At 45.8% G+C, this 27976-nt stretch overlaps 2 protein-coding genes across 2 annotated transcripts; both read right to left on the bottom strand.

Annotated features, from left to right (window-relative positions):
• Positions 1 to 9687: 9687 nt before the first annotated feature.
• On the bottom strand, positions 9688 to 14551 carry fbxl22 (F-box and leucine-rich repeat protein 22; the record flags this gene model as incomplete). The annotated part of the gene is made up of 2 exons (XM_084453029.1): positions 14117 to 14551; positions 9688 to 10036 (listed from the first exon to the last, which is right to left on the bottom strand). Exons 1-2 carry the CDS (start codon positions 14449 to 14451, stop codon positions 9688 to 9690), a joined length of 684 nt encoding a protein of 227 aa, XP_084309155.1. The 5' UTR covers positions 14452 to 14551.
• Positions 14552 to 18666: 4115 nt separating this feature from the next.
• Positions 18667 to 27937, bottom strand: usp3 (ubiquitin specific peptidase 3). The gene is made up of 15 exons (XM_084452404.1): positions 27617 to 27937; positions 27158 to 27218; positions 26874 to 27008; positions 26183 to 26266; positions 25777 to 25858; positions 24748 to 24830; positions 24342 to 24455; positions 23901 to 24014; positions 23642 to 23791; positions 21707 to 21813; positions 21537 to 21617; positions 21312 to 21430; positions 20509 to 20622; positions 20278 to 20345; positions 18667 to 19743 (listed from the first exon to the last, which is right to left on the bottom strand). Exons 1-15 carry the CDS (start codon positions 27711 to 27713, stop codon positions 19452 to 19454), a joined length of 1701 nt encoding a protein of 566 aa, XP_084308530.1. The 5' UTR covers positions 27714 to 27937; the 3' UTR covers positions 18667 to 19451.
• Between the last annotated feature and the right edge of the window lie 39 nt (positions 27938 to 27976).

The raw sequence follows: 27976 nt of genomic DNA on the forward strand, positions 1-27976 counted from the left end.
GGCGCTGAAACTGGCCAGGAAGATCATGGCTGACCCCTCCCACCCAGGCTATGGCCTCTTCACACGCTCCCCTCTGGCAGGAGGCTGCGGTCGTCAAAGACTAAAACTGTTCGACACAGGAACAGCTTTTTCCCCTCGGCCATCAGCCCTATCACCAAGGCTTCCAGTCTGGACGCTGAAGATAGCCCAGTGCTAAAACGTCCATCCAGAGTGGGCACCCATGCCTTTATTAGGATTTTATTGAATAAATACCCTGTTAGGTTTTTGCTGTGAGTGCTGGTACATTTTCTTTTTTCGTACTATTCCTAGACTGTGCACCCGGGAGTCTCTTTTTTTCTACATTTATACGTTTTTTGAGTGCGCACTTCTCTACTTTGAACTGTTTTTTCACTGGCCCATTGTTGTGTTGTTGTTGGCTCCACAATGTCGTAAAAAAATTCCTATGTATGTCAAGTACAAATGACAATGAAATTATTCTGATTCTCAAATAAAATGACATTGACATTGAACCACCGACTTACCTTTGCGAGGAGGAGGGAGTTTCCCACGTGAAAAGTGTCACCACCTGCTGATTGCAGGGTGGTATTTAGCTTCAGGTTTGGAGTGTGAAAGTGGGTGGTGGTGCCAACGTGTGACTCAAGCCTCCTTCTGTTTGTTGGGCTGCCGTGTTAATGTTGTGTTAGACAGTTGGCTCTGCCTAGACACCACAGCTGCTCTGTCCTTCAGCTGGCCTTGTTACTCTGCTTCCTGCTCCCAGGCAGCTTCATCAACACCAGTCACCAGCCTATGGTGGCCCTGAAGAGTAAAACACGACATTTCACAAAACAGGACATTTTACAAAACATAACATTTCACAAAACAGGACATTTTACAAAACACAACGACATTTCACAAAACAGGACATTTTACAGAACACAATGACATTTCGCAAAACTCGAAATTTCACTAAACAAATTTCACAAAACACAACATGTTGCAAAACATGACATTCCGCAAAACGCAACGTTTGTTATGTTTTGCGAAAAGTCGTGTCTTCTGAAATGTCGTGTTTTCTGAAATGGCATTGTATTTTGCACTTCAGGGCCACTGTAGTATTTTGGGTATACCGGTAAGGCCTATTATTCATGGGCTGTCATAGAAACCTGCTGTGTTATCCACCATATATAGCCTCTCTCCAAACTATTTTCTCCTGCAAAACAGATCACAGGTACAGTGATCACACTCAGTGATAACAATAGAAAGTGATGCCTCTAAATTGCCTGTAAACGATATGTGTTCTATACTGTTTCATCCAGTTGCCGTTTCTAGAAATGCAATATAGGCAGTAGGCAATAGAAAATACCGGCCTGCCTTTGTTATATACAGTAGACTTGTCTTTCTCTTAGTAATTCATATCTTGTGCCCGGACAGTGCTCCATTGCCAGGTAGAGTTCACCAAGGAGCTTGGTGTAGGCACCCGTGAGGGGAGTCCAGAGGGAGGAGGCAGGAGAGGGAGGAGGTAGGAGAGGGAGGAGGCAGGAGAGGGAGGAGGCAGGAGAGGGAGGAGGCAGGAGAAGGAAGAGGTAGGATAGGGAGGAGGTAGGAGAGGGAGGAGGCAGGAGAGGGAGGAGGTAGGAGAGGGAGAAGGCAGGAGAAGGAGGAGGCAGGAGAAGCAGGAGGTAGGAGAGGGAGGAGGCAGGAGAGGGAGGAGGGAGGAGGCAGGAGAGGGAGGATGTAGGAAAGGGAGGAGGTAGGAGAGGAAGCAGGCAGAAGAGGAAGGAGGTAGGAGAGGGAGGAGAGGGAGGAGGCAGGAGAGGAAGTAGGCAGGAGAGGAAGGAGGTAGGAGAGGGATCAGGCAGGAGAGGGAGCAGGCACGAGAGGGAGGAGGTAGGAGAGGGAGGAGGTAGGAGAGGGAGGAGGTAGGAGAGGGATCAGGCAGGAGAGGGAGCAGGCACGAGAGGGAGGAGGTATAGAGGGAGGAGGTAGGAGAGGGAGGAGGCAGGAGAGGGAGGAGGCAGGAGCGGAAGGCTTTGAAGTGCCATTATGGTGCATTATTAAAGATGGTCTGTGCATCTGCAGACAGTATCCTGAGGACACACACGCTCGCACCGGCATGCACAGGCTGAACACATCCCACGTGACGTGCCGACACAGCAGCAGCAACACACAGAAACTAGACTGTCAATTAAACACACAGCAGCAGCCACACACAGGACGAGACTGTTAATTAAAACACAGGCTGTTATCACCAGGTTCTGATCCAAAGCCTTTCACAGACCCTATTGAGTGGAAAAGTATTGTTTACATGCATCCGAGATAAAAAGGTGAGGGGGTCCACCACCCTAAAAAAGCGCAATGTTTAGACTGGCTCACTTTGTATAGCTATATTTGTATAGCACTTTGTATAGATAACAGTGTGCCCCAGACTCTGGCGACATAAAGCTAAGGGTTGTGGAAAGTAGCACAGTTATTGATGCGTTGGCGTCAGTAGGTCCCTGTGGACATCTGACCCAACATCTGATACAGCCGTGTGGCTAAGATGTCCTGCATCTTTGCTTTATCCTGCAGTGAATTAGATGGATCAACCGAGCTGCCCCTCCCTGCTCATCCTCTCTCTCTCTCTCTCTCTCTCTCTCTCTCACACACACACACACACACACACACACACACACACACACACACACACACACACACACACACGCATACTCACACACACACACAAGCATGACTCAGAGTGTACATAGTGTATACATAGTGTATAGTATTTTATTTACATACTTACTTTTTCATATACATACTTGTATAGTTATTTATATTTATACAGACTGAATGTATGCGGGTACATATATACCTTATTCTATTCTAAGCTGCACAGTTACTGTACATACTGTATGGATGCAGTCCCTGATATCCATTTTTATGCTACCACCCCCCCACCCTTATTTTTTTGTTACTTTCCTCACCTCTCTGTATTTTTTCCAATGCTGAAACTAATTTCCCCAATCAATAAAGTCCTATCTTATCTTATCATGGACTGTAAGAACAGAACGTTTACGGAATGCAAAAAACCCCAACCAAAACAAACCCTCATCCTCCCTCCTCTCCTTGCTCACACCTGCCAACACACCCTCATATGGCCAACCCCCCCGCCCCCCCCACACACACACCCTCACATGGCCAACACCCCCTTCTCCTCCTCAAATAGTGGGGAGGCTAAGAAGCGCCTTCCATGCCGACCGACCATAAAAGGCCGTCAGGAAACTGCTGATTTCAGGTTTGAGGGCTCAGATGTCTTTTCCACTACCCCCATCGCTAGTTCTCCACCCTCCTCTCCTCCCTTCTCCTCCTCTCACCCTCCTCCTCTCCTCCCTCCCTCTCTCCCCATCTCCTCCCTTCTCCTCTCCTCCTCTCCTCGCTCCTAGCTCCTCCTCTTCTCCCCCCTCTCCCTCTCCCCCTTCCCCTCTCCTCCCCCTCTCTCTCCCCTCTCCCTCTCACCCTTCTCCTCTACTCTCCCCCCCCCCCCCCCCACCCTCCCTCCTCTCACCCCCAGCCTCCAGCTCTTCCTCGTCTCCTCCACACGTTGTCCCTGGGACGGGTTTGATAACCAAGGACCTTATAAGAGAATGAAGCCTAAAAGTAATAAACTGTCTGGATTGCTTCTCACATTCACCTTTTCTAAGGACATTTCAGATCTGTGGAATGATTCCAAATATAAACATACAGATTCTTACACAAATGTGATTCCCCTCCATAAGATGATTATAAAACTCCAGGCCTCCAAGGATTATGGATCCAATATCAATGTTGATAATAGCTCAACAGTTGATTAATGGGAGGCAGCTGCATAGCTCTTCCCTTTGTATGAAGCCATTGCTACAAGATTAACATTCCATCCCAGGTTTGAATTGGTGTCGTTGGAGAAAACGGAGAAACCAAAATAAACAAGAGGTGAACTTTAATGTGACAGAGAAATGACTGGTGCAGTATAGTGTTTTCCTTGTGTGGACTGACCTGGTACCTTGTTCTGCTGCCTTTATGTAATTGTGCTTATGTCACATCCCTCCCCACTAAATGTAGCAGCAAGACTGACGTGCCGGCTGAAGATGACAGAAACATCTGCTCTGAGGCTTTACTGTAGATATGCCAGTGGCCCCATCTAGTAAGTACACTCTTACTGTACATAAGACAGACAACACTGAGCAGTAGTACAGATTCACTCAACATAGAAACTAGCAATAACAAAATCCCCATACATGTTCTTGTGAAACCAATAACATGATGTACAGTACATAACCCCTGCATCTCTCATCTGTGGTCTAAATCACTCAAACAGCTGAATCTTTGGTCAGGGAAAATGTACCGCACCCACACAGCAAGCATGGACAGACTCAGGAAGAGCTTCTCCCCTCAGGCCATCTGGCACCTGAACAACTCTAGCTAGTGAATACAGAGTCACTATACCCAGTGTACACAGTGCCAAATATCTAGTGTATATATAACATCATCATACATGTAAATGCGGATGACAGTATATCTCACCCCCGGGTTAATCCATACTTAAACATGTACATAATTCATCCATACCGGTATCTTATCTTTATATTGTATAGATTGTGTTATTTGATTGGGTGTATTTGTAATTAATCTGAAATCTGTAATTGAGCACATCACAGAGCTGGCAGCAACATTTCACTGTGATTGTACACTGTACCTGTACGTTTACATGTGACAAATAAAGATCTGAATCCAGTTATTAGCTCGTTATTATGAGATTTACTTATGAAAATGTAATATTCACTTGAGGAAAGGGAGACAAAATGGCTGATATGAGATGATTGTGTAACCCATGCCTAAGTGTAACCCAGGCCTTAGTGTAACCCAGGCCCTAGTGGCGCGTTCCAGGCAACCCGTAACTCGTGTTTTTCCGACCTCCTACACGTGAAAATGCTCTGGAATGGCAGTCAAACCCGTAACTTCCCACCCGTGAACTCGTACAGATCGATGTACTCCCAGTTGCGCTCTCTGACGTCACACAGCCCTCTAAGCAAGATGGCAGCCCCCATGGGTATGGCGACAAAGATAACTTTAGGGCAACGTAAAGTAAATTTGTACGTTGTAATCAAAATAAGACAAACGATTATGCACTACAACCTGGTATGTGTATGTAATTATGCCCAAATATGTTGACAAGAGATAGCTAGTGCTAGCTAGCTAACATTAAGGTAAACCTGAACGTGACCATGCAAACGGCGAAAAGTCGATGATGTCAATAAATAAAATGTAACGTACGATTTCTTAGCATAGCGAAATTAGGCATACAATGTTTAGCTTGCCAGCTCTGACAATGTGCCAAATCTCAAGCTTTTACCATATCGGCTTGTTTACATTTATCCAGAATGCCACGCATTCAGACAGTTTGCCTGGAACGCTATGAAGTCGTGAGTCGTGACTTGAAGTCGTAACTCGAGCTCAAAATCCTATCTGGAACGCGGCATAAGTGTCTGCTAGAAAGTTGAAGAATAAACAAGTCTTAACACTGTTGGTTGTTGGATGTGACAGTCCGTGGCTTTGGAGTAGAACTGACTCCCTAATGGGAATTGGCATGCGGCTTATATAGTAGAACAAGTGGCAGTTAGCATAATAATGAACTATTTCCTGCTATTTCAAACTGACAGTAACAGCAGGCTGGTGGAAGTTGTATTCAAAACAATTACAAACCATTTATGGTGTTACCTAGCGACAAAATGTATATTTTGAATATATAATTCCGAGCTGTCAGTATTGGATTTATGTGCAGGGTTTATGTCTGGGGGCTAATGTGTATATTATATCAGCAAAGAGCCAGAATTCCTAGAGAATAATCCATCCTGATGGAAAAGAAACAGGAAATTTAATGGGAATGTTGGCAATGAAACCTCCCTGATGTTCCAAAAGAAACATGACTCTAACGTCAGAGAATAGCAGATTTTAGGCAAACAAGGTTTTCTTTTCCTTTTTTTTTTTTTTTTTTTTTAAACCAAAAGTCCTATTCTGGAAGCTTAACGTTAACATTCTCCGAGTTGTCCTCTGTGTGATTATAATACTGTTGTCATCATGACCAGAATCTGAATCTGTTTTTTTCCCCCAGTAATTACCCTTGCATTTGTAATGAGGACAGTCATCACCTCTGCTGAGGACACTAAACCTTTCATAATCGTCCTCACACCACCTCATCCACATCAACAACTCGATCCCTCCCCTCCCTTCCCTTTACAGCCTCCCTCTAACCAGCTCCAGGCCCGTCACGCCCCCTCAGTGACAGACCCGCATGTGGAGTCCTCATTTGATCCTGGGGGGGGGGGGGGGGGGGTTATATAAGGCCACGGCCACAGCCCGCCTTACCCCTGCGAACGCTGCTATACAGGGAGTTCGCAGTTCCAGGAAATGTAACAGAGAGTGAAGCCATACAGTGAAGTCTGCCAGTAGAATTCCATGAATCAGGATAGACATAAACATTTTGTGAAAAGCTGAGAAATGTAATGCCTAAAGGGATATGTCTGAATGTGTGTTTTCCATACACAACACACACGCACATAGAATGAGAGAGGAGTATGGGGGAGTATGAGAGAGAGAGAGAGAGAGAGAGAGAGAAAGAAAGAATAATGACAGCAGTGTGGCTTCCTCCCACAGTTATGGAGCGACTCATGGCATCCCACACATTTTCATTCGTTAATGCAGACAGTTTATTACTTGGACATGAATGCATCACTTCTGAATGCAAAACACTCCTGACAGAGCAGAGCAGGCTAGACTCTTAGCTGAGGTCTCCACAGTTCAACCGGGTCCACGATTCCAGCCAAGCTACCACAATGAGCATGATAGCTTGTTTACATGCTAGTAGAGTTCTTTTAAGGACAAGCATTTCAGTCAACTCAGGACAAGTCTGTCCAGTTTCCTCCTATGCAAACTCATTTAGCAATAACAGCTCCTGCTCTGTGGGTTATAAACCTATAGGTGTGTCTCTCTGCCGGCTATAAACCTAGGAGTGTCTCTAAATGAATGGATTTCCTCGAGTGCCCTTGAATGCTCTCTGGAATAACTGCAGTTCCTTTGCTATCCAACTGGTGCTCCAGATAGTGTTTTGAATGGTCATCAGAGAAATACTTGACTTCTAAACATTCAGACTATGACTAGAATGGCACTCAGAGAGCACAGATCTCCACCCACGAATGCATGTCGTCAGCATGTGCAGTGACATTAGGATACCGATACTTAAGAGGCGAAAAATGTCAGAAATATCCTGGTGGTGGAGCCAGCTCTGTGGAAGCTAAGACGGCTTGGTCTGGCGCCAGTTCTCTACTGTCAGGACCGTTAGTAATAGTATTAGTTATTTAGCTATATTACAGCTAGCTAAGTATCTTACTGAAAATATTATGTATACTGTATAGTGTATGTACTGTAGGTAATGTGTACTGTATATTGTTTAAACTGTATATTGTATGTACTGTAGGCTGTGTATATTGTATATTCTAGACTATATTGAGTATACTGTCTATTGTGTATACTGTATATTTGTGTAAACTGTAGGCTTTGTATAAAATGTATATTTGTATACTGTAGGCTATATTGTGTATACTGTATATTTGTGTATAGTGTAGGCCAGTGTTGGGCTCGTTACTCAAAAAATGTAATATATTACTTATTACTCATTACCCTTTTTAAAAGTAATATCATTACTTTACTTATTATTCCCAGCCAAAAGTAACTAGTTACTTATGTAATATATTACTTTCCATATTGACTACCTTTTGCAGCGTGCTCATCACGGTCCGGTTCTCTTTCCACCAACTTCATGTTGCTGTGTTGGCGTAGCAAATGTTTCAGGAGATTTGAGGTGGTGTTTCTGGCACAAGAAAGAGTCTTAGTAGAACTTACACACAGTTTACACTTGACAACATTCTTGTTGTCTTTCAGTTCCAGGAAATCGAAATAGTGTGCGTATTTCCAGCCATGGAATGTTAACGTCGTCATGTTCAAATAGCTACGCTCGCTCGCTGCTTGCCTGGTAATGTGACGGGACGTGATATGAGCGGAACGTTCTTCAATCTGAAATCAAAACTTTATTTCACCCTTTGTAAAACGAAAATAAATAAAGGCCTATGACAAAAGTAATGCAGTAGCGAGCTTTCTGGGGGCAAGTAACTGTAATATTATTACTGAAATGTGATTAGTAACTCGCTACACCCCTCGTTACTGGAAAAAGTAATATTATTACTGTAGCGCGTTACTGCCCAACACTGGTGTAGGCTATATTATATATACTTTATATTTGTGTATACTGTAGGCGGTATTGTGAATACTGTACTACCTTGTTTGTAGAGTACATTTCTGTGCCACTGTGCCTTTTGTTATGTTTTTTTATTGCATTGTGTTCTTTGTGTACTTTTTTGCTTCAACTAAAATAATTTACCTTCAGGATAAATAAAGTTATCTTTTGTATCTATCTATAACGTTGCAGTTTGTGAGCAGCTGGGTTTGATACAGCTGGGATTGGCCTGTAGTCCTGTTGACAGACAGACAGACACACACCACTAAAAACATAACCTCGCTTCGTCCTGGGCATAGGTAATAACGTTCAGTGTCTCAACTTCAGCGATAATCAGGTATCTAGTTCAAGTGCTATCACAACATACTGTATAGAAAAAAAAACTAGTAGTTAAAGTAGCTAATAGGTAAAGTTAGTCTTATATTAAAATCTTATTAGGCTACATTTCCATCATTTACCTTTTCAACTTGTCAGCCAGCCAGCCAGGTACCGTGTGCTGCCACAGCAGTTGTGGAAACAATGATGTACTGTAGTTCACCAACGATAACCACAAGGAACAGCTATTTATGAGGACTAGATGTTGGGAACAGGTTGTGACCAGAGCAGACCAGCTACAGCAGGAAAAAATACTTGCCTATTTTGTCCAACCCAGTGGTCCAGCCTACCGTAGAGAGATGGACATTGGGCATGCATGAGCTCCACGGCTTGCATGAGCGGTCTGCTGCACAGTGATAAATATAGAATGGTCACGTGGAACACGGACGGACCCAACCTACTTTCATAATGTCTCTCTTACATAATCAGCTTTCCAATCACAACGGTGTCAGATGTCCAGCTCAACGTCCAAGAACCCTGCTCTTCGCCAACCCGAGGTCACTGGTAGAGAACCCTGCTCTCAGCCGACCAGGTCACTAATAGACAAAACGCATTGATCCTCCTAACCACTTCTCTCCCCTCCAGGCGACCGAGCATTGCAAATCCAGGCACCGTAGGGCTGGAAGTATGAAGACACCACATAACAGGGTGTTACATAAAGAGGAGAGAGAGTAGTCTATCTTCATGGGGTAAATGATGAAGTCATAATTTGTGCTCAGAGCAAATAGCATTTCAAGGACATTTTTATAAGATACAGCATTGACACTCATGTAGGAAATGCCCATGATTTGGAGACCATTTAATTGTAATTATGTAGAATAAGCTTCCCAGAGGAAACAATGTACAATTATACCAGTGAATAAAAAAATCTCAGCATCAAAGACCGAATAGAAAATGTACAAAAAAAACACAAATACTTTATAAAAATCATCAAAACACAAAAACACTGTCAAAGATGAGGAGTGGAGGAGTCTTGGAGGCCGTGTGGGGCCCCTCCCTGTGGCCCCTCTGGACAGAACGCCCTGTCGTCAGGAGAACTGTAGCACCTTCTGCAGGGTCCTCCGGAGCTGCAGCCTCTGGTCAGGCTTGCTGTCGGGGATCATGCCTGCGCTCCTCTCCGCGCTCAGCCTGACACACGGCCTGCTGTCCCTGAACGCCTGCAGGCCTGCCTGGGTCACGTTGCGGCAGAAGTCCACCGCCACCTCCTCCAGGCCAGCCCCGTGGGCCGCCGCTGCCTCCAGGACGCGGTCGGTGACGCGGACGCAGTTCTCCAGCCGGAGGCTCCGCAGCCGGAGGCAGCTGTGCAGCACGGCCGCCACATCCTGGTCGGTGACGTGTCCGCAGCCAGACAGGGTCAGCGAGAGGAGGTTGGGGCACCTGCAGGAGCGGAGAGACAGCGGCCATGTTGGGGTCAGACTGATGAAAGGATCATACCAACATGCTGGTATATCATGTTGGGAGTATTACCTTTTGTCATAATGCCTTAATGAACCAAATAATCAAGGAAAATGGGAATATGAGCTTGTACTTTCTACTGTTGCATCAACTCCCTGCCAGGAGCAGTGAGGGATTAGTTTGTTTGAAGGACTTTTGTTTGGGTAAGTCTAATGTAAGTGCAGCCGTTGGAAGTGTGTGCTGCTTCCTGTTTGTAAAATGAATCCTCTCCCAACTCCTTTGAGAAGAGTCAGATAACAGACAATACCCATTCTGCCTCCGGGCCTGATCCCGGCTGCATTTCATCTGCCTGTAAACAACACCGTCGCCAGGGGGAAACCCGACCCCCCTGACAATAGCAGCAGTTAAAAAGAGACCAAAGTCTCTCAAATTCTCCTTCTGTTGGTGTCCCACTGAGCATAATGCTGTCCTCTGTAAACTGCAGAGCCTTTGTGAAGCAAACTGCGTCTCTCTGTGTGTAGAAAGACGGTGTCTTGGCATCCTCCCTTACGTAATGATACAGAGACTGCTGCTTCACGGTTCTATATTCTAAAGAGAAGATAACTGGGGGTTGTGCATCACCATTACCAAGTGGAATTATGCCGTCACTGAAGTTTGACCGTTGTCATGTATAGAATAAGGTGCGCTTCTATAGAGGTGCAGGTGGCCGTGGGCGGTGGCAGTGGGATAATGAAGTCGCTGGGCATTCTGGGGGTGTCTTGTGGGGGGTTGGGACTGTGACCTGCTGCTTTGCCCGAGGCACAGGGGTGCTGGACAGATAACGGCCGATGGCAGCGGCTCCATGGGGATGTGTCGTTCACGTCCACTGATGTGGATTACATAAAGGCTTACATAATCTCACCACTTAACCGCATGTGAGGCAAACACATTCCATTTGCCTGCGAGTGTGCGCTCTGGGGTGCTATCCCAATAACCTCTGTGCACAGGGAGGTGCGGTCTGTGCACGTGGCCCCGTGTCATTGTTGCGTGCGGGGACAGTGTGCGGATGTGATTGCGAGGAGTTGATACTGACAGCGACGGGGGATTTGGGCACGGGAAGAGCAGAAAGCTAGTGCCGCTGTTACATGTAGGACGGTTAAGACTTCAGTGTTAACTCAAAGGAAGCTCATCATGCCTGTGAAATGTGAGTAAACAAAATGCCAGGGATACAGGCTTGTTGCGTAATAATGCGCCCCCCCCCCCACACACACACACACTAGCACCTCCCCTCCTTCTCTCTGTACAGATGTTTTTGTGAAGACGCAGCTCTTTGTAAGACAGACCGCCCCTCGTGCTTTGCTTTCTCTCTCTTTCTCTCTCTCTCTCTCTCTCTCTCACACACACATACACACACTCACACACACACTGATAAACTCATATTTTCCAGTGGTTAAATCATTTTGATTTTGTGTTTCTGCGTCCACTCCTTAGCATTCATGGTAATAGATGATGTTTGGCTCCATGTCTTGGCAGTGAAAACACATGAAATACTGAAAGTTTTTATGTGGATCCAACATTATAAACTGTAGTTATTTTCCCAGTACTGTAAAATACACTTGCAAAACATGTTAGATCATCAAAGTGCCTCCAAATGTTCCTCATCATCATGAACTGTCATTGCAATAGCAACTGTCTTCACACAGTGAATTAGCAAGCGGATGACTTGTAAACATCTTTCCCATCTGTCTTTCTGATGTAACTACAGAAACACATCTTTATTATTAGAAGGGGACATTGTGAGTACACCTGTTTAATATTTTAGCATTCAAATAGTTGGTTAGTGATAAAAGCAGACCAAAAAACGGCAAAGGCCATTCTGTGTTTGTGGCCTTTATCTCTTGAAATGAACTGTCTGGTCTCAACAGTGATTGTTTTTGGTCAGGCTTTTCCAGTGAACACCAGGCGTACAGGCATGCGACCGTAATGTTGAACTTGGCGTACATGGCCTATTGGTCCTATTAGTGTTGGTATTATGTGAAATCATGAGTTTAAGGTTCATTATAGACACGTGCACCTTTGAGCTATCATGCCACAGCCAAATGTCACTCGTGTCCAGGAGGTCAATAGTCTTAAGATTGAAGCAACATCATTTGAATTACTCTGAGGCCGCAACCCACATTACCAGTGCATGTGACACAGCAGTTTGTGTGCCCAATGCGTGTGCTACAGACAACTGGCTTTAGAACACTAAACAGGAAAATACACAAAATGAGACCATAGAAACAGACTTCCAAGACATTGTTTTTTTATAGATCTCAGGCTGGTGTCAGTGTGTGTGTGTGTGTGTGTGTGTGTGTGTGTGTGTGTGTGTGTGTGTGTGTGTGCGTGCGTGTGTGTGCACGTGCAGCCTCGTCCAGTAAGTGTCAGCCAATCTCAAACGCACATGCTCTCTCGGCAACAAAGAGCCAACTGTAGGCTCCACCTGTCTGTGTAAATCTCCAGTCTGGAGCAGAGGAGGAGGGTCTGTATCAGTCTCTTCACCTCCCTCCCTCCCTCCCTCCCTCCCTCCCTCCCTCCCTCCCTCCCTCCCTCCCTCCCTCCCTCCCTCCCTCCCTTCCTCTCAGTCACATGCCCTTGTTTTTTTTTCTTCTAATCCTTATCATTTCTGGAGAGTATCAGCCTGTATCACACTGTAATCGTTGATTGTCTAAATAAAGGCTTCTATCTGTCTGTCTATCTGTCTGTCTATTGTATCCCTCTGTGCCCTCCCAACACTTTGGTGAGTGGGGGGAATGGCAGGGGTAAGGGACAGGCCCAGTAAGGGGGTGGGGGTAGGGGTGGGGGTGGTGGTAAGAAAGGGAATCCAGGCGCAGTAGGTGGTTCTATTTCTGCATGCTGTCACAGTTCTGGCCTGACTTTCGGGTTTCATAATACAGGAAACTCCCGCGGGGTTAATCATTTGAGCTCCCCTGTTAATGAGTAGCTGACCCGCCCCCCCACCTACACACACACACACACACACACACACACACACACACACACACACACACACACACACACACACACACACACACACTTCCTGCTCCTGTCCCAGACAGTCATAAAGTGTGGTCACTAGGCTCCCTCACGTCACTGGTCTTTACCGCCTGTCTCACAGAGACTGTCCAGAGACACCCTCTCCTCCTCTCAGGGCTCATTAGGCAGCTCTCCAACCAGCTACAACAGCACACAGCCCAGCTGCACTGAACTGACTCATCCCCATTTTCAATAACAATCCAAACGTCAAATAATTGATTCATGTGTAAAGATTTGATATGGATACTGTACTGTACACTGCATGGCCTGCTAAGTTACGGCATGTGGTTTTGTGTCGCTTAACTTATTTTGTGGGTGGAGAGGTGCGTTTTGTCTTGGACTTGGATTTTTTTTTCTAAAGAAATGTGTTACGTTAGCAGTCCTCCCCCCAGATCATCACCATCAGTGTGGAACAGTTCTGTTGTGTGGGATGTATCTACATTCATTTTGAAACCATTCTAGGAGCCATCTGCAAAGTCATATCGCCTAGAGGTAAACACGACTGACTTTCTCTAAGCGGTTTAGATGAACTCCTGGTTTAGATAAACAGTCACGGGTAAGATAAACAGTCACCGGCACTCACGTAATAGACAGTATTCAGAGACAAACGGAAGCTATCATCAGCTGATGATGGCTTAAGGCCGAAACACGTCCGTTTACCTAAGCTTTGAAGACTATACTGTCTATTCATCTCTGAAGACTATACTGTTTATCTCATGAGTGCCGGTTCTTCTCGTGTTAGAGTCGCTGAGTCTTGAGTGACAGACGGTCTCTGAGAGGTTCCCCAACAGCGGGGGTGAGGTCAGTAGTAATCTCTGAGCTGAGAGAGCATGTCTCCAGAACACCACTGACTTTAACCTGTACTACGCCTAACCTTACCCATCAAAAAAATATGAATGTAGGAATGTGCTCATATAACTCATATTAATCCTCATATAGAACTAATTGACTGGATGACGTGCAATCATAACATCAGTGAGGTAATAACTAGGATGTGTGAACACTCACGTGAGGCAGACCCGCTCCAGAAACGCGCTGACCACGACCTCGTGCTTGCTGCAAAGGTCCTTCTGGAAGGTGCTCTTCATCCAGTCCTCGATGTTGCACACCTTGACCCTGCTGGAGTGCCAGCTCACGGCCAGGTAACGCAGCGACGCGCCCAGCACAAAGTTGTCCCTCCGCAGCTGGCACGGCGAGCAGAAGTGGAGCAGCGACCACAGGCGAGGATCCAGGAACACCCCGCGCAGCCGGCGGCACGCCAGGGACAGGCTCCGTCGGCTGTCCTTGTCGAGGAAGGAGAAGAGATGGAGCAGGCACTCGCGGTTCAGCTGGGTGAGGTGCATGGTGACCGGCCAGAGACAGAAAGAGAGAGAAAGAGAGGCCTCTACCACCACCACGACCACCGCCGCCGCCCACCAGCCCAGGGCAGCGAAGCAACCTGCTGCTGCCGAAACACACGGGCAACAATGAGGCTGCAGTCTACATTGTGTGGCCTGGATACATGATGCCTTCCAGCCCCGAGCAGCAGGCTGCAGCCCCCTGCACATATAAGGCCCTGGAATGGAGGGTTATTTTTAGAGGACAACTGGCGGCGCTGTCGAAGATAGCAACATGTTGAGCCACACGCTCTCCATCTGTCAGCGCGCCGCGGACAGGAGGAGGCCTGCTGACCTGTCTGGGACAGATGTTTACACTACCGCCTGCGGCCCCCATTCTCACTCACGGATACACGTTTATAAAGGACTGTCTAATGAGTTATTCGCAATGGGCATTTGTTTTTGCTAATCCGCTACAAGAACCCTAAAAACAATTCTCCTGTAGTTGGACAGAGTGTATTCTGAACACTGCGAGAGTTGAGCAGTGCCTGTCCCTAGTCAAAGAATACTGTGTGAAATATGTTTGAACCCGTGCACATGTATGGATCCATGTGCGGAGCCGTTGGGAGCGGAAGCTCCGGGAACAGCACAAAGGAATGCCTGTACACCCCCTAATTACTGCTATGGCAATTTCACCACAGGGCAAAACGCACGAAAAAAGTAGACCTCCTCCTCCCCCTTCTGATATCACGGTGTGCTCACAGGTTCCGATACCGCTGCAGAACGTTGGGGGACGTCACGGCGGAGACGGAGATCACAGCCCGTAGCCTACCGTGAGTCACGCTGAGTCACGTACACACGGCAACGTGAGCTTATCGGCAGCTGCGACCCGCACTCCCACAGAGCAAGACAGAGCGCTTGTGTTTTAATGAGGACAGAGTAGCGAGCCCACAGAGCCACCTGTGTGAGGGCCGTGTAGAGCAGCTGTTGTTCCTTAGCAGGCAGGAGGGCTTGTTTCTGCCTGAACAAGGACGCTGACCGACTGGCACGTGTCCTCGGTGGGGAGGGCGGCACGTTTGCTCTGCCCCTTAGCTTGTGTGTGTGTGTGTGTGTGTGTGTGTGTGTGTGTGTGTAGGCGGATGTGTTTGATGAAAGGAACAGAGGAGCAACACGAAGCCGTTTCCCTTTCAGTGCTCTTAGCTGAACACCTCATCAAAGCCTCTTCATTTACATTCTACAACGAGGAGCAATGGAAAACAATCAAGGTTAATAAATAAATAAAAATTAAAAACGAAACAGATCCACTTCCTGATGGATCTGTTGCCTCATTCAGATAAAAATAACACACACACACACACTCATGTACACCAAACACACACATGTAGCCTACACCAAACAAAATGGTAAATGGACTGCACTTATATAGCGCTTTTATCCAAAGAGCTTTACAATGAAGACCTCTCATTCACACACCAATGGCAGCTGCTGCCATGCAAGGTGCTAGCCAACTCATTGGGAGCAATTTAGGGTTCAGTGTATTGCCCAAGGACACTTCAACGTTGTCAGGAGGAGCAGGGATTCAAACAGCTGACCCTATGATCATTGGACAACCTGCTCTACCTCCTGAGCCACAGCTGGCCCTAGTGTACACCAAACGCACACTCACACACATGTACACCTCACACACGTACACCAAACACACTCACACGCATGTACACCAAACCCACACTCACATATAGGTACACCACACACACATGCACTAAACACACAGATGTATACTAAACACACCAAGGGCGTAGGTTTGCGTATGGACGGTCGGACATGTCCCTATACCAACATTTTGGGAGGCCCAAATTGTCCCTACCAGCTTTTAAGCAACCATGTTCGCATTATCTTTGGAGTGCAGTTATATTAGATCATTTAGATGGCCTTCCCATAGTTTGGAAGGACAGAATTGGCCGTACCATTTTGAGGGAGTTAGTTTGCATGTTCGGAGTTACATTAGACCGTTAGCCTACCCCTTTCCTCCACCGTGAATGTGCCATCCCAGTATTATTAGTATTTTATTTAAATATTTTTTGATTGGCTCATTTGGCTGAGATAGATTGTTGCATTTTCGCTGAATCTGAAGACCAACAGCCAGACGCTGACAGCAAGCCATAGAGTGTGATTCTGACAGCCGTTTAGGTACATCCACCAATCCCCCTCTGAAGAGGATGAGGGATATCAGGAGCTTTTTCTCCGCAACTGTAAGTAAAGTTAGCGTTAGCTAGGTTAGCTAGTTACTGGTAAACTAAGTAGCTAACGGTAGGCATTAGCCACATGAAAACCAGCTAGGTTGGTGCTAGCTAACGTTACCTAAACTAACATCACTTGTCTTTCCATTGTGGCAAATTGTCAACTGGTTATAAGCTGGCTAGCTAGCGAACTGTTAAGATGGCTTCTATCATCCTGTAACATTAGGATAGCAGCAGCCATTATAACATTATTATTAGCTGCCCACCAGATATTTAATTGAATGGGACATCAGGCCTTCCTCACAACTAAAGGCTCCCACAGAGTCGGGCGGAACTAGCCGATGAGCCATTAGCTAGCTATAGCCTTGTCAAACCCAGTCTGTGCTAGACGTGATGCTAATTTTCGCCATATTAAATTCCCATTAACTTATGCTAAAAAACGTCAGTGATATTAAAGTCGTAAGTTTTGATTTAAAAATAAATACATTGTTTTAGCCTGACAGGGGTTCTTGTTACAATTATAGGGGAAACTGAATACCTACTCATAAGGTAACGTTATCTAGAGGTTAGCCAGCCCGTGAGAGCCGTTAACGTTACTTTTATGAGGACTCGGGTGTTTTCCTTGTGTAGCCTGTTTTCTTAGTTATTAGCTAACGTATACTTGCTAACTGGAATCTCATAATTTTCCTCTCACTATGTTGGCCGGAGGGTGTTTTAAATAAAGTAGTGCATGTTGAAGTACATGGGATTTATTTTTTCCAACTATGGTATCAAATTGGGTATCCAGGATTGTGAAATTTCTCAATTAGTATTGCCTACTAAATGTCTGGTATTTTGTGACTCCCCTAATGGACAGATATATCAATTTATGAGTTTCAGTCTAAAAATCCAATGAAAATCTAAATTTTTATCAAATCATTTTATGAAACGCAGCAGCAGCCGAGAGAGAGAGAGAGAGTGGAGGGACGCAGCAGCAACCAAGAGAGAGAGAGAGTGGAGGGACACAGCAGCAGGCAGGATGTGATACACTAAGAACATTGTATTAGTATTATTCAATTTCATAAATATATGCATATTTAAGAGGTTTAACCTCTCATCCCCAGCAAAAATTGTGTATGCAGGCTACACTGTTATATGGTCCTTACCAATGTTGAAACCAAACCTACGCCCTTGAAACACACACACACGTACACCAAACACACTCACACACATGTACACCACACACACGTACACCAAACACACACTCACACATATGTACACCAAACACACACATGCACTGAACACACACATGTACACTAAACACACACTCACACATATGTACACCAAACATACACATGCACTGAACACACACATGTACACTAAACACACACACACACACATGTACACCACACACACATACACCAAACACTCACACACATGTACACCAAACACACATGTACACTAAACACACACACACGTACACCAAACACACACACATATATGTACACCAAACACACACACATGTACACTAAACACACTCACACACACGTACACCAAACACACACTCACACATATGTACACAAAACACACACACACACATGCACTAAACACACATTTACACTAAACACACACACACACGTACACCAAACACACACTCACTCACACACATTTACACCACATGTGCAATGTCAGGAATTCTGAAGGCCCACCTACTGTAGATGTTTTAGGTCTGTTAACCACGCACAAAAAAAGCACACGCTTATGGTTTCAGACAGCGGTGAGAGGAACAGCACTGACTGGATTTCAGCCGAGACAAACACATTTGTTTCCTAGTGTGTTTACAACACTAAACAGCCTAGTTCTTGTTAGAAATTAGAAGTCTGTAGTTTCCCAGTACCTCCCTCAAATCACACAAACCTGTATCCCACTGAGTAAAGTGAGGGATAATTGCAGCGCGACTGAGTTATAAAGTACGCAACACACTCCAGTTAACTCCATCGGTATATCTTTATTTGCTGGATGGATTGTGCCTTCAGTACACCAGACAGCTTGTGGTAGTGTGGTGTTGGGTACTGGCCCCTAGTCATTCTAACTATTCTAACTTCTCTAACACTACCCCCAAAGAGGGATTCTAAAACATTACAAAAATAACATCAATTCCTGGCAGATGAACATGTTTAAAAGAGACATTTCTTAACATTTTTAAAACCATTTTAGCAAGTTCAAATACCAACTTCAATGGTTGTAGGCCAATACAGACTGACAATATTCTTTAAGAATGTTGAAACTCAGATTGACAGTTATTTACTGTAATCATATACATCAAAGCATCCTATTACTATCTATATGCAACCTATAATATCCTACACATGTTGGAATAAAGAACTACAAGGTTGTTTAGGAAAAGGCCGACATGAAACATGAAATCAAAAAGTGATCATGAAAAGTGGATCTCACCACAAGTCACCAAGGCCAAAGCTTTCTCCGTCATTAAACGATCACCTTTGGAATCTATCAAATAAGGAGAAGTCTGCCTTAATAGCGGAATGTGTAACATTAAGCACATTACGACAAAGAATATTCATACCAAATATTAAAAAAATGGAGCAGCAATTTTAACAAAGAGGTTGTCTGATGAAATGTCTGTTACAGGAGGAAACTCGTGCACTTTTTAACAACAAACTCAAAGTGAGCGGAGTCACTGGAGATCGTGTAAGAACGTGCATGCTGGCAGGAGGCGAGTCCAGGTGAGGCAGAAGTGACAGAAAAAAACTGGCGTGTGGGTGTGAACTGCCATCGGGCTGCTGGGTTTTAAAGCTTGTTGCTGGCCTCTGCGTCCCTAGAGGACATTTCTGAGGCGCCAAGGCCCACAATGGCGTCGTTGTCAGTGGCTTCCGTGTCAATGGCAGCCTTCACAGAGGCAACCGTTTCCGATGTGGCCTCGGAGTCGGAGGCGGCCTTGTCTGGGCGCTCCACGTAGAAGAGGATGTACGCTTTGGCTTTCACCACGGTGTCCTCCTCTGTCAGAGTCACGGTGCTGTCATTGAAGTGGTACCAGCGCCCCCCATGGCTACCGTATGAGGTGTAGTGTCCTGATCCCACTCTGTGAATAAAGCAAACCACATTCCCATTCCCAAGCCATATACACTGCCTTCCTGTGGATTACTCTTTGACACAGACAGTTGAGGTAAGTTCAGCTCATGGGGTTCAGGGAGCAGAGGAAAGATGCAATGTTGCCATCTAGTGGTCACACTGGGAAAGAGCAGCCGAGAGGGAGAGCATCTTGCCTGAGAGATGGTTGGTTACACAGAACCATCTGGGAAGTCGTCCTTGGAAACAGTTTGGAAAAGGGCAGGCACTTGCAGAAAATATTTGGCAGGTGACTGGATGAACCATCTGTCTATCACAAGCTTACTAACAATCGCTTCTCGCTGTCGTCACGCCAAAACCACGCCCGTAACTGACAATAGTTCCTCATAGGACGCCGATTGGTCCGAACCACTGCGGTTTGGCCACAGGCGCATAACCTGAAGCCTGGCAAGATGGATCCAGCTGCCTCACGAGGTAGGAGAGTGTCAGCTATGTTGCCAATAAGGTGAGAAGGCAGGCTATAAAAGCTCAGAGTGCGACCACTCACCCAGATCCATGGTGCACCACTACCGCAGCCAGGTCATACAGGCAGCTGTCTGGCAGAGAGGTCTCCGGCTGTGTCCAAAAACAAACCACAACAGCAGGGTCACCATTTCCACTCTAAAACTGCTTATGACACTAACGAGGACAGGAATCAAATAGTGTGTCAGTGCGCAAGGACAAGATTCATTAAACAAATCCTACTGTGACAGATTTAAGAACAGGGCTTTGTGCTCACCTCCAGCAGGTAGCCCCTCATGTCCAGGCCTTGTAGGGGAAACTGCACATAGGTGTCCACCTTGTTCCTCAGGTAGGCTGTCCAATGGAATCTCTTCAGGTGCAGACACAAAACCTTGTGGGGAAAAAAAATCAGTTCTGAATAGGGTTGCAAATTGTACGCATGCTCCTGAATCGATCATTGGTAATGTTAACGATCAATCAATTAATTGTAATTAAAACACCCAAATTTACAGACAATACCAAATGTTTTTTTTTTTTGTAACGCTTTATTACGGACGGACTGGTTTATTTTTTTCTGCCTGCTGTGCATCAACTCCTCCTCACAAACACTGAGCTGATGGTGGGTTTGCTGCAGGTGAGACGAGGAGGAGAGCCAACTTATCCGAGAGAACATTCGTCCAAGTGATAGAGCATTGCTGTTGTTATGTTGTACGTGTTCACGGCATCCCAGTATTTGCAAGTGGCTTCTTGTACTTTCTATTCTGGTGATTTCTCCCCTGCATTTCTCCCGAGATGGCTGCTTCATTATATAGAAGTATTATAGTGATATTGCGCCCTCTGGAGGTTAATTTAAACATGATTTGAAAATACACAAATCTACCACGTTGTTTGATAGTAGGTCGAGTAAATTTCTCGTGCTCGAGCAAATCCTTATCGACCAATGAATCAATTTTCGATTAACTGCTTGCTTCCCTAGTTCTGAAAATCACTTCTCAAAAAGTCACTGAGCACAATAATTTTAATCTGTACACAGGTTTTTAAATAAAACTTTGTGCCAAACATTTTAGTCTCCTACAGTACCTTTGGAAGCTTCTGGATCCAGAACTTCTTGGTGGATTTCTGTCTCTTCTTACACTTGTGGCACATGTAGAGCTCTGTCTCGTCGAGCTCCTCCAGGTCTGTGAAACTGCTCAGACAGTCTACGTCGAGGCGTAAACGGAAGGGGCGCACACACACACGCACACACAATCAGAGGGCAGGAGAAAACCTACACAGTAGTCCTCCTACCATAGCCCAGCAGCTCACCTCGTAAGGTGCAGGTGGGCCCCGGCTCCTGCTCCTTGGTTCTCTTGTGCCTGAACTGGCTGGGAATGTCCAAAGACAAATCTGGAGGGATTGGGGAAGGGGGGGGTTAAAACCATCACATCGGTGTGAGTATTCATCATGGACTGAAGTGCAGAGAGAATGGGTCTCACCAAGGAATGGGTCGAACTTCCTGGATTCTGTCCCACATATCAGGCAGTTGACTTCATTCTGGAGCACACCGCCAAATATGGACGTGACAACAGTAGAGGTCCCGTTTCTGGAGGGAAACAAAATAACCCAGTACCCCGCTTGAAATCGCTCGCTAGACATTTATAATTATTTATTATTATCATTAATAATAAATCACAATAATCACAATTGTAATAATACAATTGTATTTATACTTTGTATAGCACCTTTCTTTCTCTAGCTCAAAGTTCTACAGGGAAATTACATGCACAGAGTGCTTCACATTAAATAATTAAATATAAGAAATCACTTAAAATACATTTTAAAAAGCTCAAATCATAGGATGGAAATGAAACTCACTGAAATCAATAGATATCTCAAATCCCTCTGTATGGACTGCATTTATATAGCGCTTTTATCCAAAGTCCAGTTTTATCCAACTCTCATTCACCCATTCACACACACATTCACACACCAATGGCGGAAGCAAGGTGCTAGCCTGTTCATTGGGAGCAATTTAGGGTTCAGTGTCTCAACCAAGGACACTTCGACATGTGGACAGGAGGAGCCAGGATTCGAACCGCCGTCATTGGCCGACCCGCTCTACCTCTTGAGCCACAGCCGGCCTCTAGAGTGCTTCTATTTTCCCCAATAGTTGCCTATTTCCCTTAATAGCGTTTTGAGATACTAGGTTGTAATACAGTACGTTGGATTAAGCTCAATGGTTTGTCATTGACTCCCCCATACTGGTCTACAGCACAGCAGTCTGCCCTCTCCTCTCACACCAGCATTCCCAGTAGGATTATGCTGCAATACCCCTTTACACACACCCCTGACCACATGCCAGGAGCAGAGGTTCAATATCCCAGCAAATCCTCTTACTGCAGGCTGCTTTTCAGCCTGCAGGTCTGTGGGCTTTCCTTTGGTGATCTTAATGAACCATAATCAACCCAGGGTTCTTCTTACATCAGCAGGCTGGGTCTCATGCTGCGTTCCAGTGGCCTCAGAAAATGGGATTTTCTTAGTGATGACATCAAAAACATCACTCAAAGTGGGATTTCCGACATTTTACTTGGGGGGGGGGGGGGGAATCTACCCCAACCTGATCCGGCTACACTGCTGACGTCAAATCAAGATGGCTGCTCCGCACATCAACAATAAGCGAAAGCTGTAATAAGACTGTTTATTAGTGCTTCTGTCTTATTTGTGTCTCAATAAATCAGTCATACACACAGTACTGTCCAACGTCTATCAGTCGACAATGTTTCTCTGGTGTTTGTATGCGCAAAATAGCGCATAGTCCGTTGTTATCTACTGATATGGCTCACAATGACAAATTGTCTAGAACCACAAAGATCAGGTTAAAGTGGAGTTTTCGTCTTTTGTTTCTGGAATGAGGTCAACTCGGGTCAACTCATCTGCGGAGACAGATCTCAAAGCCCTTTACAGATGAAAGGCTATGGCAAAAATAAAAGAAAGGCTTGCAGCAAGAACATTTTTAAAAGGAATAGAATAGCACAAAAAGGAGCATGTGGGAGATTTTATGGCCCATTTAAAAAATGTCAACAAAGGAGGCAGTTCTGAGGTAGTCTGGGAGGGAGTTCCAGAGGTGTGGGGAGAGAGAGCAGACGGTCTGGAGAAGTCGGGGGAGGGGTTATGGCTAGAGCAGTTGGGAGCGAGAGGTTTTGTGGGTGGTGATGAGGTCAGTGAGGTAGCTGGGGCTTCGGACATTTAGGGCTTTGTAGGACAGGAGGATCTTGAACTGGATCCTGTAGTGGTTAGCGAGACACGCCCAGCAAGAGAAGAGGTAGAGAGAGAGAATGACTCCTACAGTGCAAGGACGATTCAGTCAATGGCAGACCGGAAAAAAAAAGTTACAAAGATACAGACACAGGTTTGAGGAGAGAACATCCTACATGCAGCATCTGCCCCCGGTGGCGGGGAGTTGGAGACCGTCCTGAGGCGGGGCCAGGCGAGGCGAGCCGTTGTGGCTCCCCTGGAGCTCGCGGTGGAGATGGTCGAGCAGGTAACGCATGAACTCATGAGCGTCCTGCTGCTGGTAGCCCCTGGACACAGACACAACACAGGCTTCCCATGTCAGTATGGGGTCTGTATCAGAGGAAGCAAGAATTGTATATTGCAAGTCTGCGAAAACTCTAGACATTTTCAAAGTACCTGAAACTTGGCATGATTTTCCACACGACGTAGAACAAGGAGTCCGGGCTGAAGGCGGTCTGGCTGCCCTGCCACAGGGAGCACAGGGTCTTCCTGAACTCCTCCACCAGCGACCTGCTCAACGCAAAGGGAAACCAGAGGCCTGCGGTCACTGCTCAGTCTGGCACGGTCAACCGCACAGCTCCCCCAGCTCCGCCTGCCCCGCTGAGATAAACTCACACTCCATCCTAGAGTTGCTGGATCTCACAGCCTGGCTGTTATTATTACCATTAAGAAAGCAAACTTCTTGACAAAACTGCCTTCACTAGAATATCGACGCAAGCTACGTGACCAAAGGACACGCCTCACAATATCTATGCTCTATTGCAATCATAACACACAATGTTGTGGACGTCCGTCCCCCTTTTCCCAGAGTGCCCCTCCACCTGAAGAGGACCTTACACGCTGGAGTCCCCCTGGCTGCGGGTGTGGTACATCCTGCGTCCCGCTGTCTTACCGCTGCGCAGCGCCACCGCTGGTAGCTCCTTGAAATAGCAGCTGAACTGCTGAATGTTGCTGGAAAAATACAGAGTTTCAACGTGTTAGCTACGGACGTCCAAACACGCGACGCACGCCGGTGCTACACAAGCCGGGCTGTGTGTTAAAAAGAGTTAATGTGTGTGAGGGAGAAGGGCTGTAGGTCTACCACCACCTCTGGTTACCGGGCAGCTAGCCTGATCCCCTGGCTGTACCCCAGACGGCATTACTGAAGGATGACTCCCCATGAGGCCCCCTGGCACTGGGGACAGGCACACCACAGGGCCTCAGCCTCAGCCCGGAGGCCACACTGGGGGGCCCGGAGGCTCACCTGAGGGACTGCAGGATGGCGTTCATGAAACACGTGTTGCCCAGGTTCCGTAGGCCGGTGGCAGAGAGAGCGGAGGTCCTGCCCTGGGACAGACGGGAGAGCAAGCGGCAGAATTGAGCAGCGACGGAGCAGCTCAGGAACTCCAGGAAAGCAAGAGGGCATAAACTACCCACCACACATCATAAACTACCCACCACACATCATAAACTACCCACCACACATCATAAACTACCCACCACACATCATAAACTACCCACCACACGTCATATACTACCCACCACACATCAAAATCTACCCACCACATGTCATAAACTACCCAACACACATTATAAACTACCCATCATAAACTACCCAACACACGTCATAAACTACACATCATAAACTACCCAACATACGTCATAAACTACACACCACACGTCAAAAACTACACATCATAAACTACCGACCACACGTCATCATAAACATTCTATGTAATTTAAGGAAAACTTGTTTAACAGCAGGTGCATCTGAAAACAAATATATTGCTCCCTGCAATGTTACTCTGGAACTTAGTTCCTTCAATTTCTAATCACCAATAAAACAAACTATGCACCCTTAGAAAATCGATTTGTTTAGCTACAAAAAAAGATACATTTCACATAATGTGTAAACTTGCATTAGCCTAACTGGTAAAAAAAAGTCTTTATAAAGGCTAGAAAGGGGGCGCCCCGAGCCGTTGTGCCTGTCTGTTTAAAGATAACAGAATTCAGTCACACAGAAGTGCTCTGCTGGCCACAGCAGCTCAGCTGTGACTCACTCACAATCATTTCAGCGGCCCATTTTAAGGCAGACATGCCGTGAAGTGTTAGTCTGTGGATTTAGAAAACCCATCTGTTTTAATGAAATTGGAATCATAATCCGAACCAAGGTCAATATAGACGTTTATTTTTATTATATAGTGGTGTATCCATTGCTACAGGGCAGCTGAGGAGTGACAGCGCTTTGCTTGTGTTGTAAATGGTAACGAGCTTGATGTCACTGCACACTTACATTGTCTTTCAACAGCTTGCTGTTTGGCAATGAGCTTTCCAAAAGTTTCCTTTTCCTCTGCTTGTCACCAGTCAAAGGTGAACTGTAAGAGAGGACTGGAATTGGCATGTACAATATGAACTGTGTCGGCCAGTATTCAATTGTGTAGCCTGATCAAGTCACAACGATACAGTAGCGAGGTCATTTCTTTATCGGTATTTAGCCTTTCGACTCCCTTTAGAGGGACTGGCATCAAGAAGTTAAGGCAATAACTGTGTTAGAAATGGTGTATGGCTGTACAGGAAAAAACAATTTGAATATGACTGAGGGAAATGGTGGTATGAATTTCCAGTGTTCCACAAAGCATAGTCTTTGGGAGGGCCAAATAATCAATCCAATCCATGAACAAAAAAACTAACAAACTTACCTTTCCAAACCCTGTAGGCATACCCTCACCTTCTGCACGTGCCCCAGCTTGGTGTCATTGACGACAAAGTCATCACATCTGTAGCTGTGGAGGGAGGTAGTGTTCAACACCAAACAGAAACAACCCTGCACCCAGGAGGTAAGGTAGGGTAAGAGATGTCATCATATTGCATTCCTAAACTACTACTGTGCTGTCAGGGAGCCATGGTGATGTCATTAGTCTTGCGATGCCAGACTTTTGAGATCTCCCCCACCGAAAATCGGGGGACATCTCCATTGAAAATTGTTGCTACAGCAGCACCGAAAACCAACGTTACAAATCAGAGCCACTGCCTACATCTCCAATAAGGTGAAGGACCTGTCTTAACGGACATTATGTCCTCCAAACAAACTGGAGTGGAAAATCAAAACAAAACATTCACCACCCCATTAGGAAGGATCACCCTCAAGATATTGGATTGGTTCTGCAATGCAGTCTTTTTTTCAATCTCTAAATTTGTTTCCACCAAATCTTCATACTCTAGTTGAGCGCAGCGTTTAGAGAGTGACTCGTGAGTGTATGTTGTCATAGGCCGCAAATGTATAACATGTCCTCTTTCTCAATATACATTATTATTAGGCTGTACACTGGACCGAAAAGAGATCCACAATGACGCCAGGGTCCAGGTGGGGGTTTTGAGACGGGCACCTACCAGAACGTGCTGTAAGTGCTACAGTCCATGCAGACACAGTGTGAGGTCTTCTTCTCCTGCCTCTCACATCTCTTGAGATTACTGCAGAGCACCTGACACTCTTCAAAGTGTTTCTTTGCATGTCCATTCACGTATCTTTAAAGAAACATGTCTTCATTAGACACAGGGCAGAACATACTCCTTTGCAATGTCCCTTTGATTTGATTCACTTTATTTATCCCGAAGGAAATTAAATTGTCCCTCAACGATGTATACAAAACGGAGTTCTGTTTAAACACACTTGCCTTCCACAGTGAACATTCAGGCAGGTGAGACACACCCAGGGGCTTTTGTTTGACCTGCAGACTAGACACGGAAAAAACACGTGAGCTGCAACATGCAACCTGTACTGCTGCAGCAAACTTATAATTCACGAGCATCAAAAAGTTAGAATATCATTCTTCACTGTACATTCTGTCAATCACAGCTCAGGACTTAATACAGACCTAGACAAGAGTCACATGTACGATAACATGCACTAGCTGAATAAATAGTAACGTTAGCTAGTTAGTTCGCTAGCTAACTTAAGATAGCTAACGTTAGCTAGCGTAAAATCGATCTCAAGCACATATTAGCCAGCGCTACCAATAGCGTTACAGTGCCATTTAGCTAGCGAACCACAGATACACTTTAATATCAAGCCAAATTAATTTAATGACAACCCCTGTACTAGTTAGCTAGCCATAGCTGACCGGGACACTCACCGTTGCAGCACCAGGAGGACGGCGTGCCATTCGGAAACCTCGAGGAATCCACGGCGATGCTTAAGGTTACAGTGGAGTTCAAGTGGGGGCACTCCATCAAATTGAGCAGGTAGCTAAGCTAACGACAGCTAGCTAGCTTGTAAAGGTTTTTTTTGTCCTCGCGTAGCGTTACTACCCTTTGCAACCTAATGGCGATGTTACAAAATGTATGTTTTCAGCTGCAACCTTTCCGTATAACAAAGCATTTAAACAAAAACAAAAGTATCTCCCCTGTAAACAACTAGTTTGTTCCAGGAGCCTGCCAGCTAGCTAGCAGTCTACTTCGAGCGTCGCTAGAACAAATCACAGGGTGTTTCGTTT

The sequence above is a fragment of the Borostomias antarcticus genome (genome assembly GCF_949987555.1).
Source record: "Borostomias antarcticus genome assembly, chromosome: 18".
In the NCBI taxonomy this organism is placed as follows: domain Eukaryota; kingdom Metazoa; phylum Chordata; class Actinopteri; order Stomiiformes; family Stomiidae; genus Borostomias; species Borostomias antarcticus.

Coding starts and splice junctions, on each gene's coding strand:
- usp3 (XM_084452404.1), bottom strand. CDS start 27,713: ATGGAGTGCCCCCACTTGAACTCCACTGTAACCTTAAGCATCGCCGTG. Junction 21,814..23,641: donor ACCGGGGGCAGATGCTGCAT/GTAGGATGTTCT, acceptor GTTTCCCTCCAG/AAACGGGACCTCTACTGTTG. Junction 21,618..21,706: donor GAAGTTCGACCCATTCCTTG/GTGAGACCCATT, acceptor CAATCCCTCCAG/ATTTGTCTTTGGACATTCCC.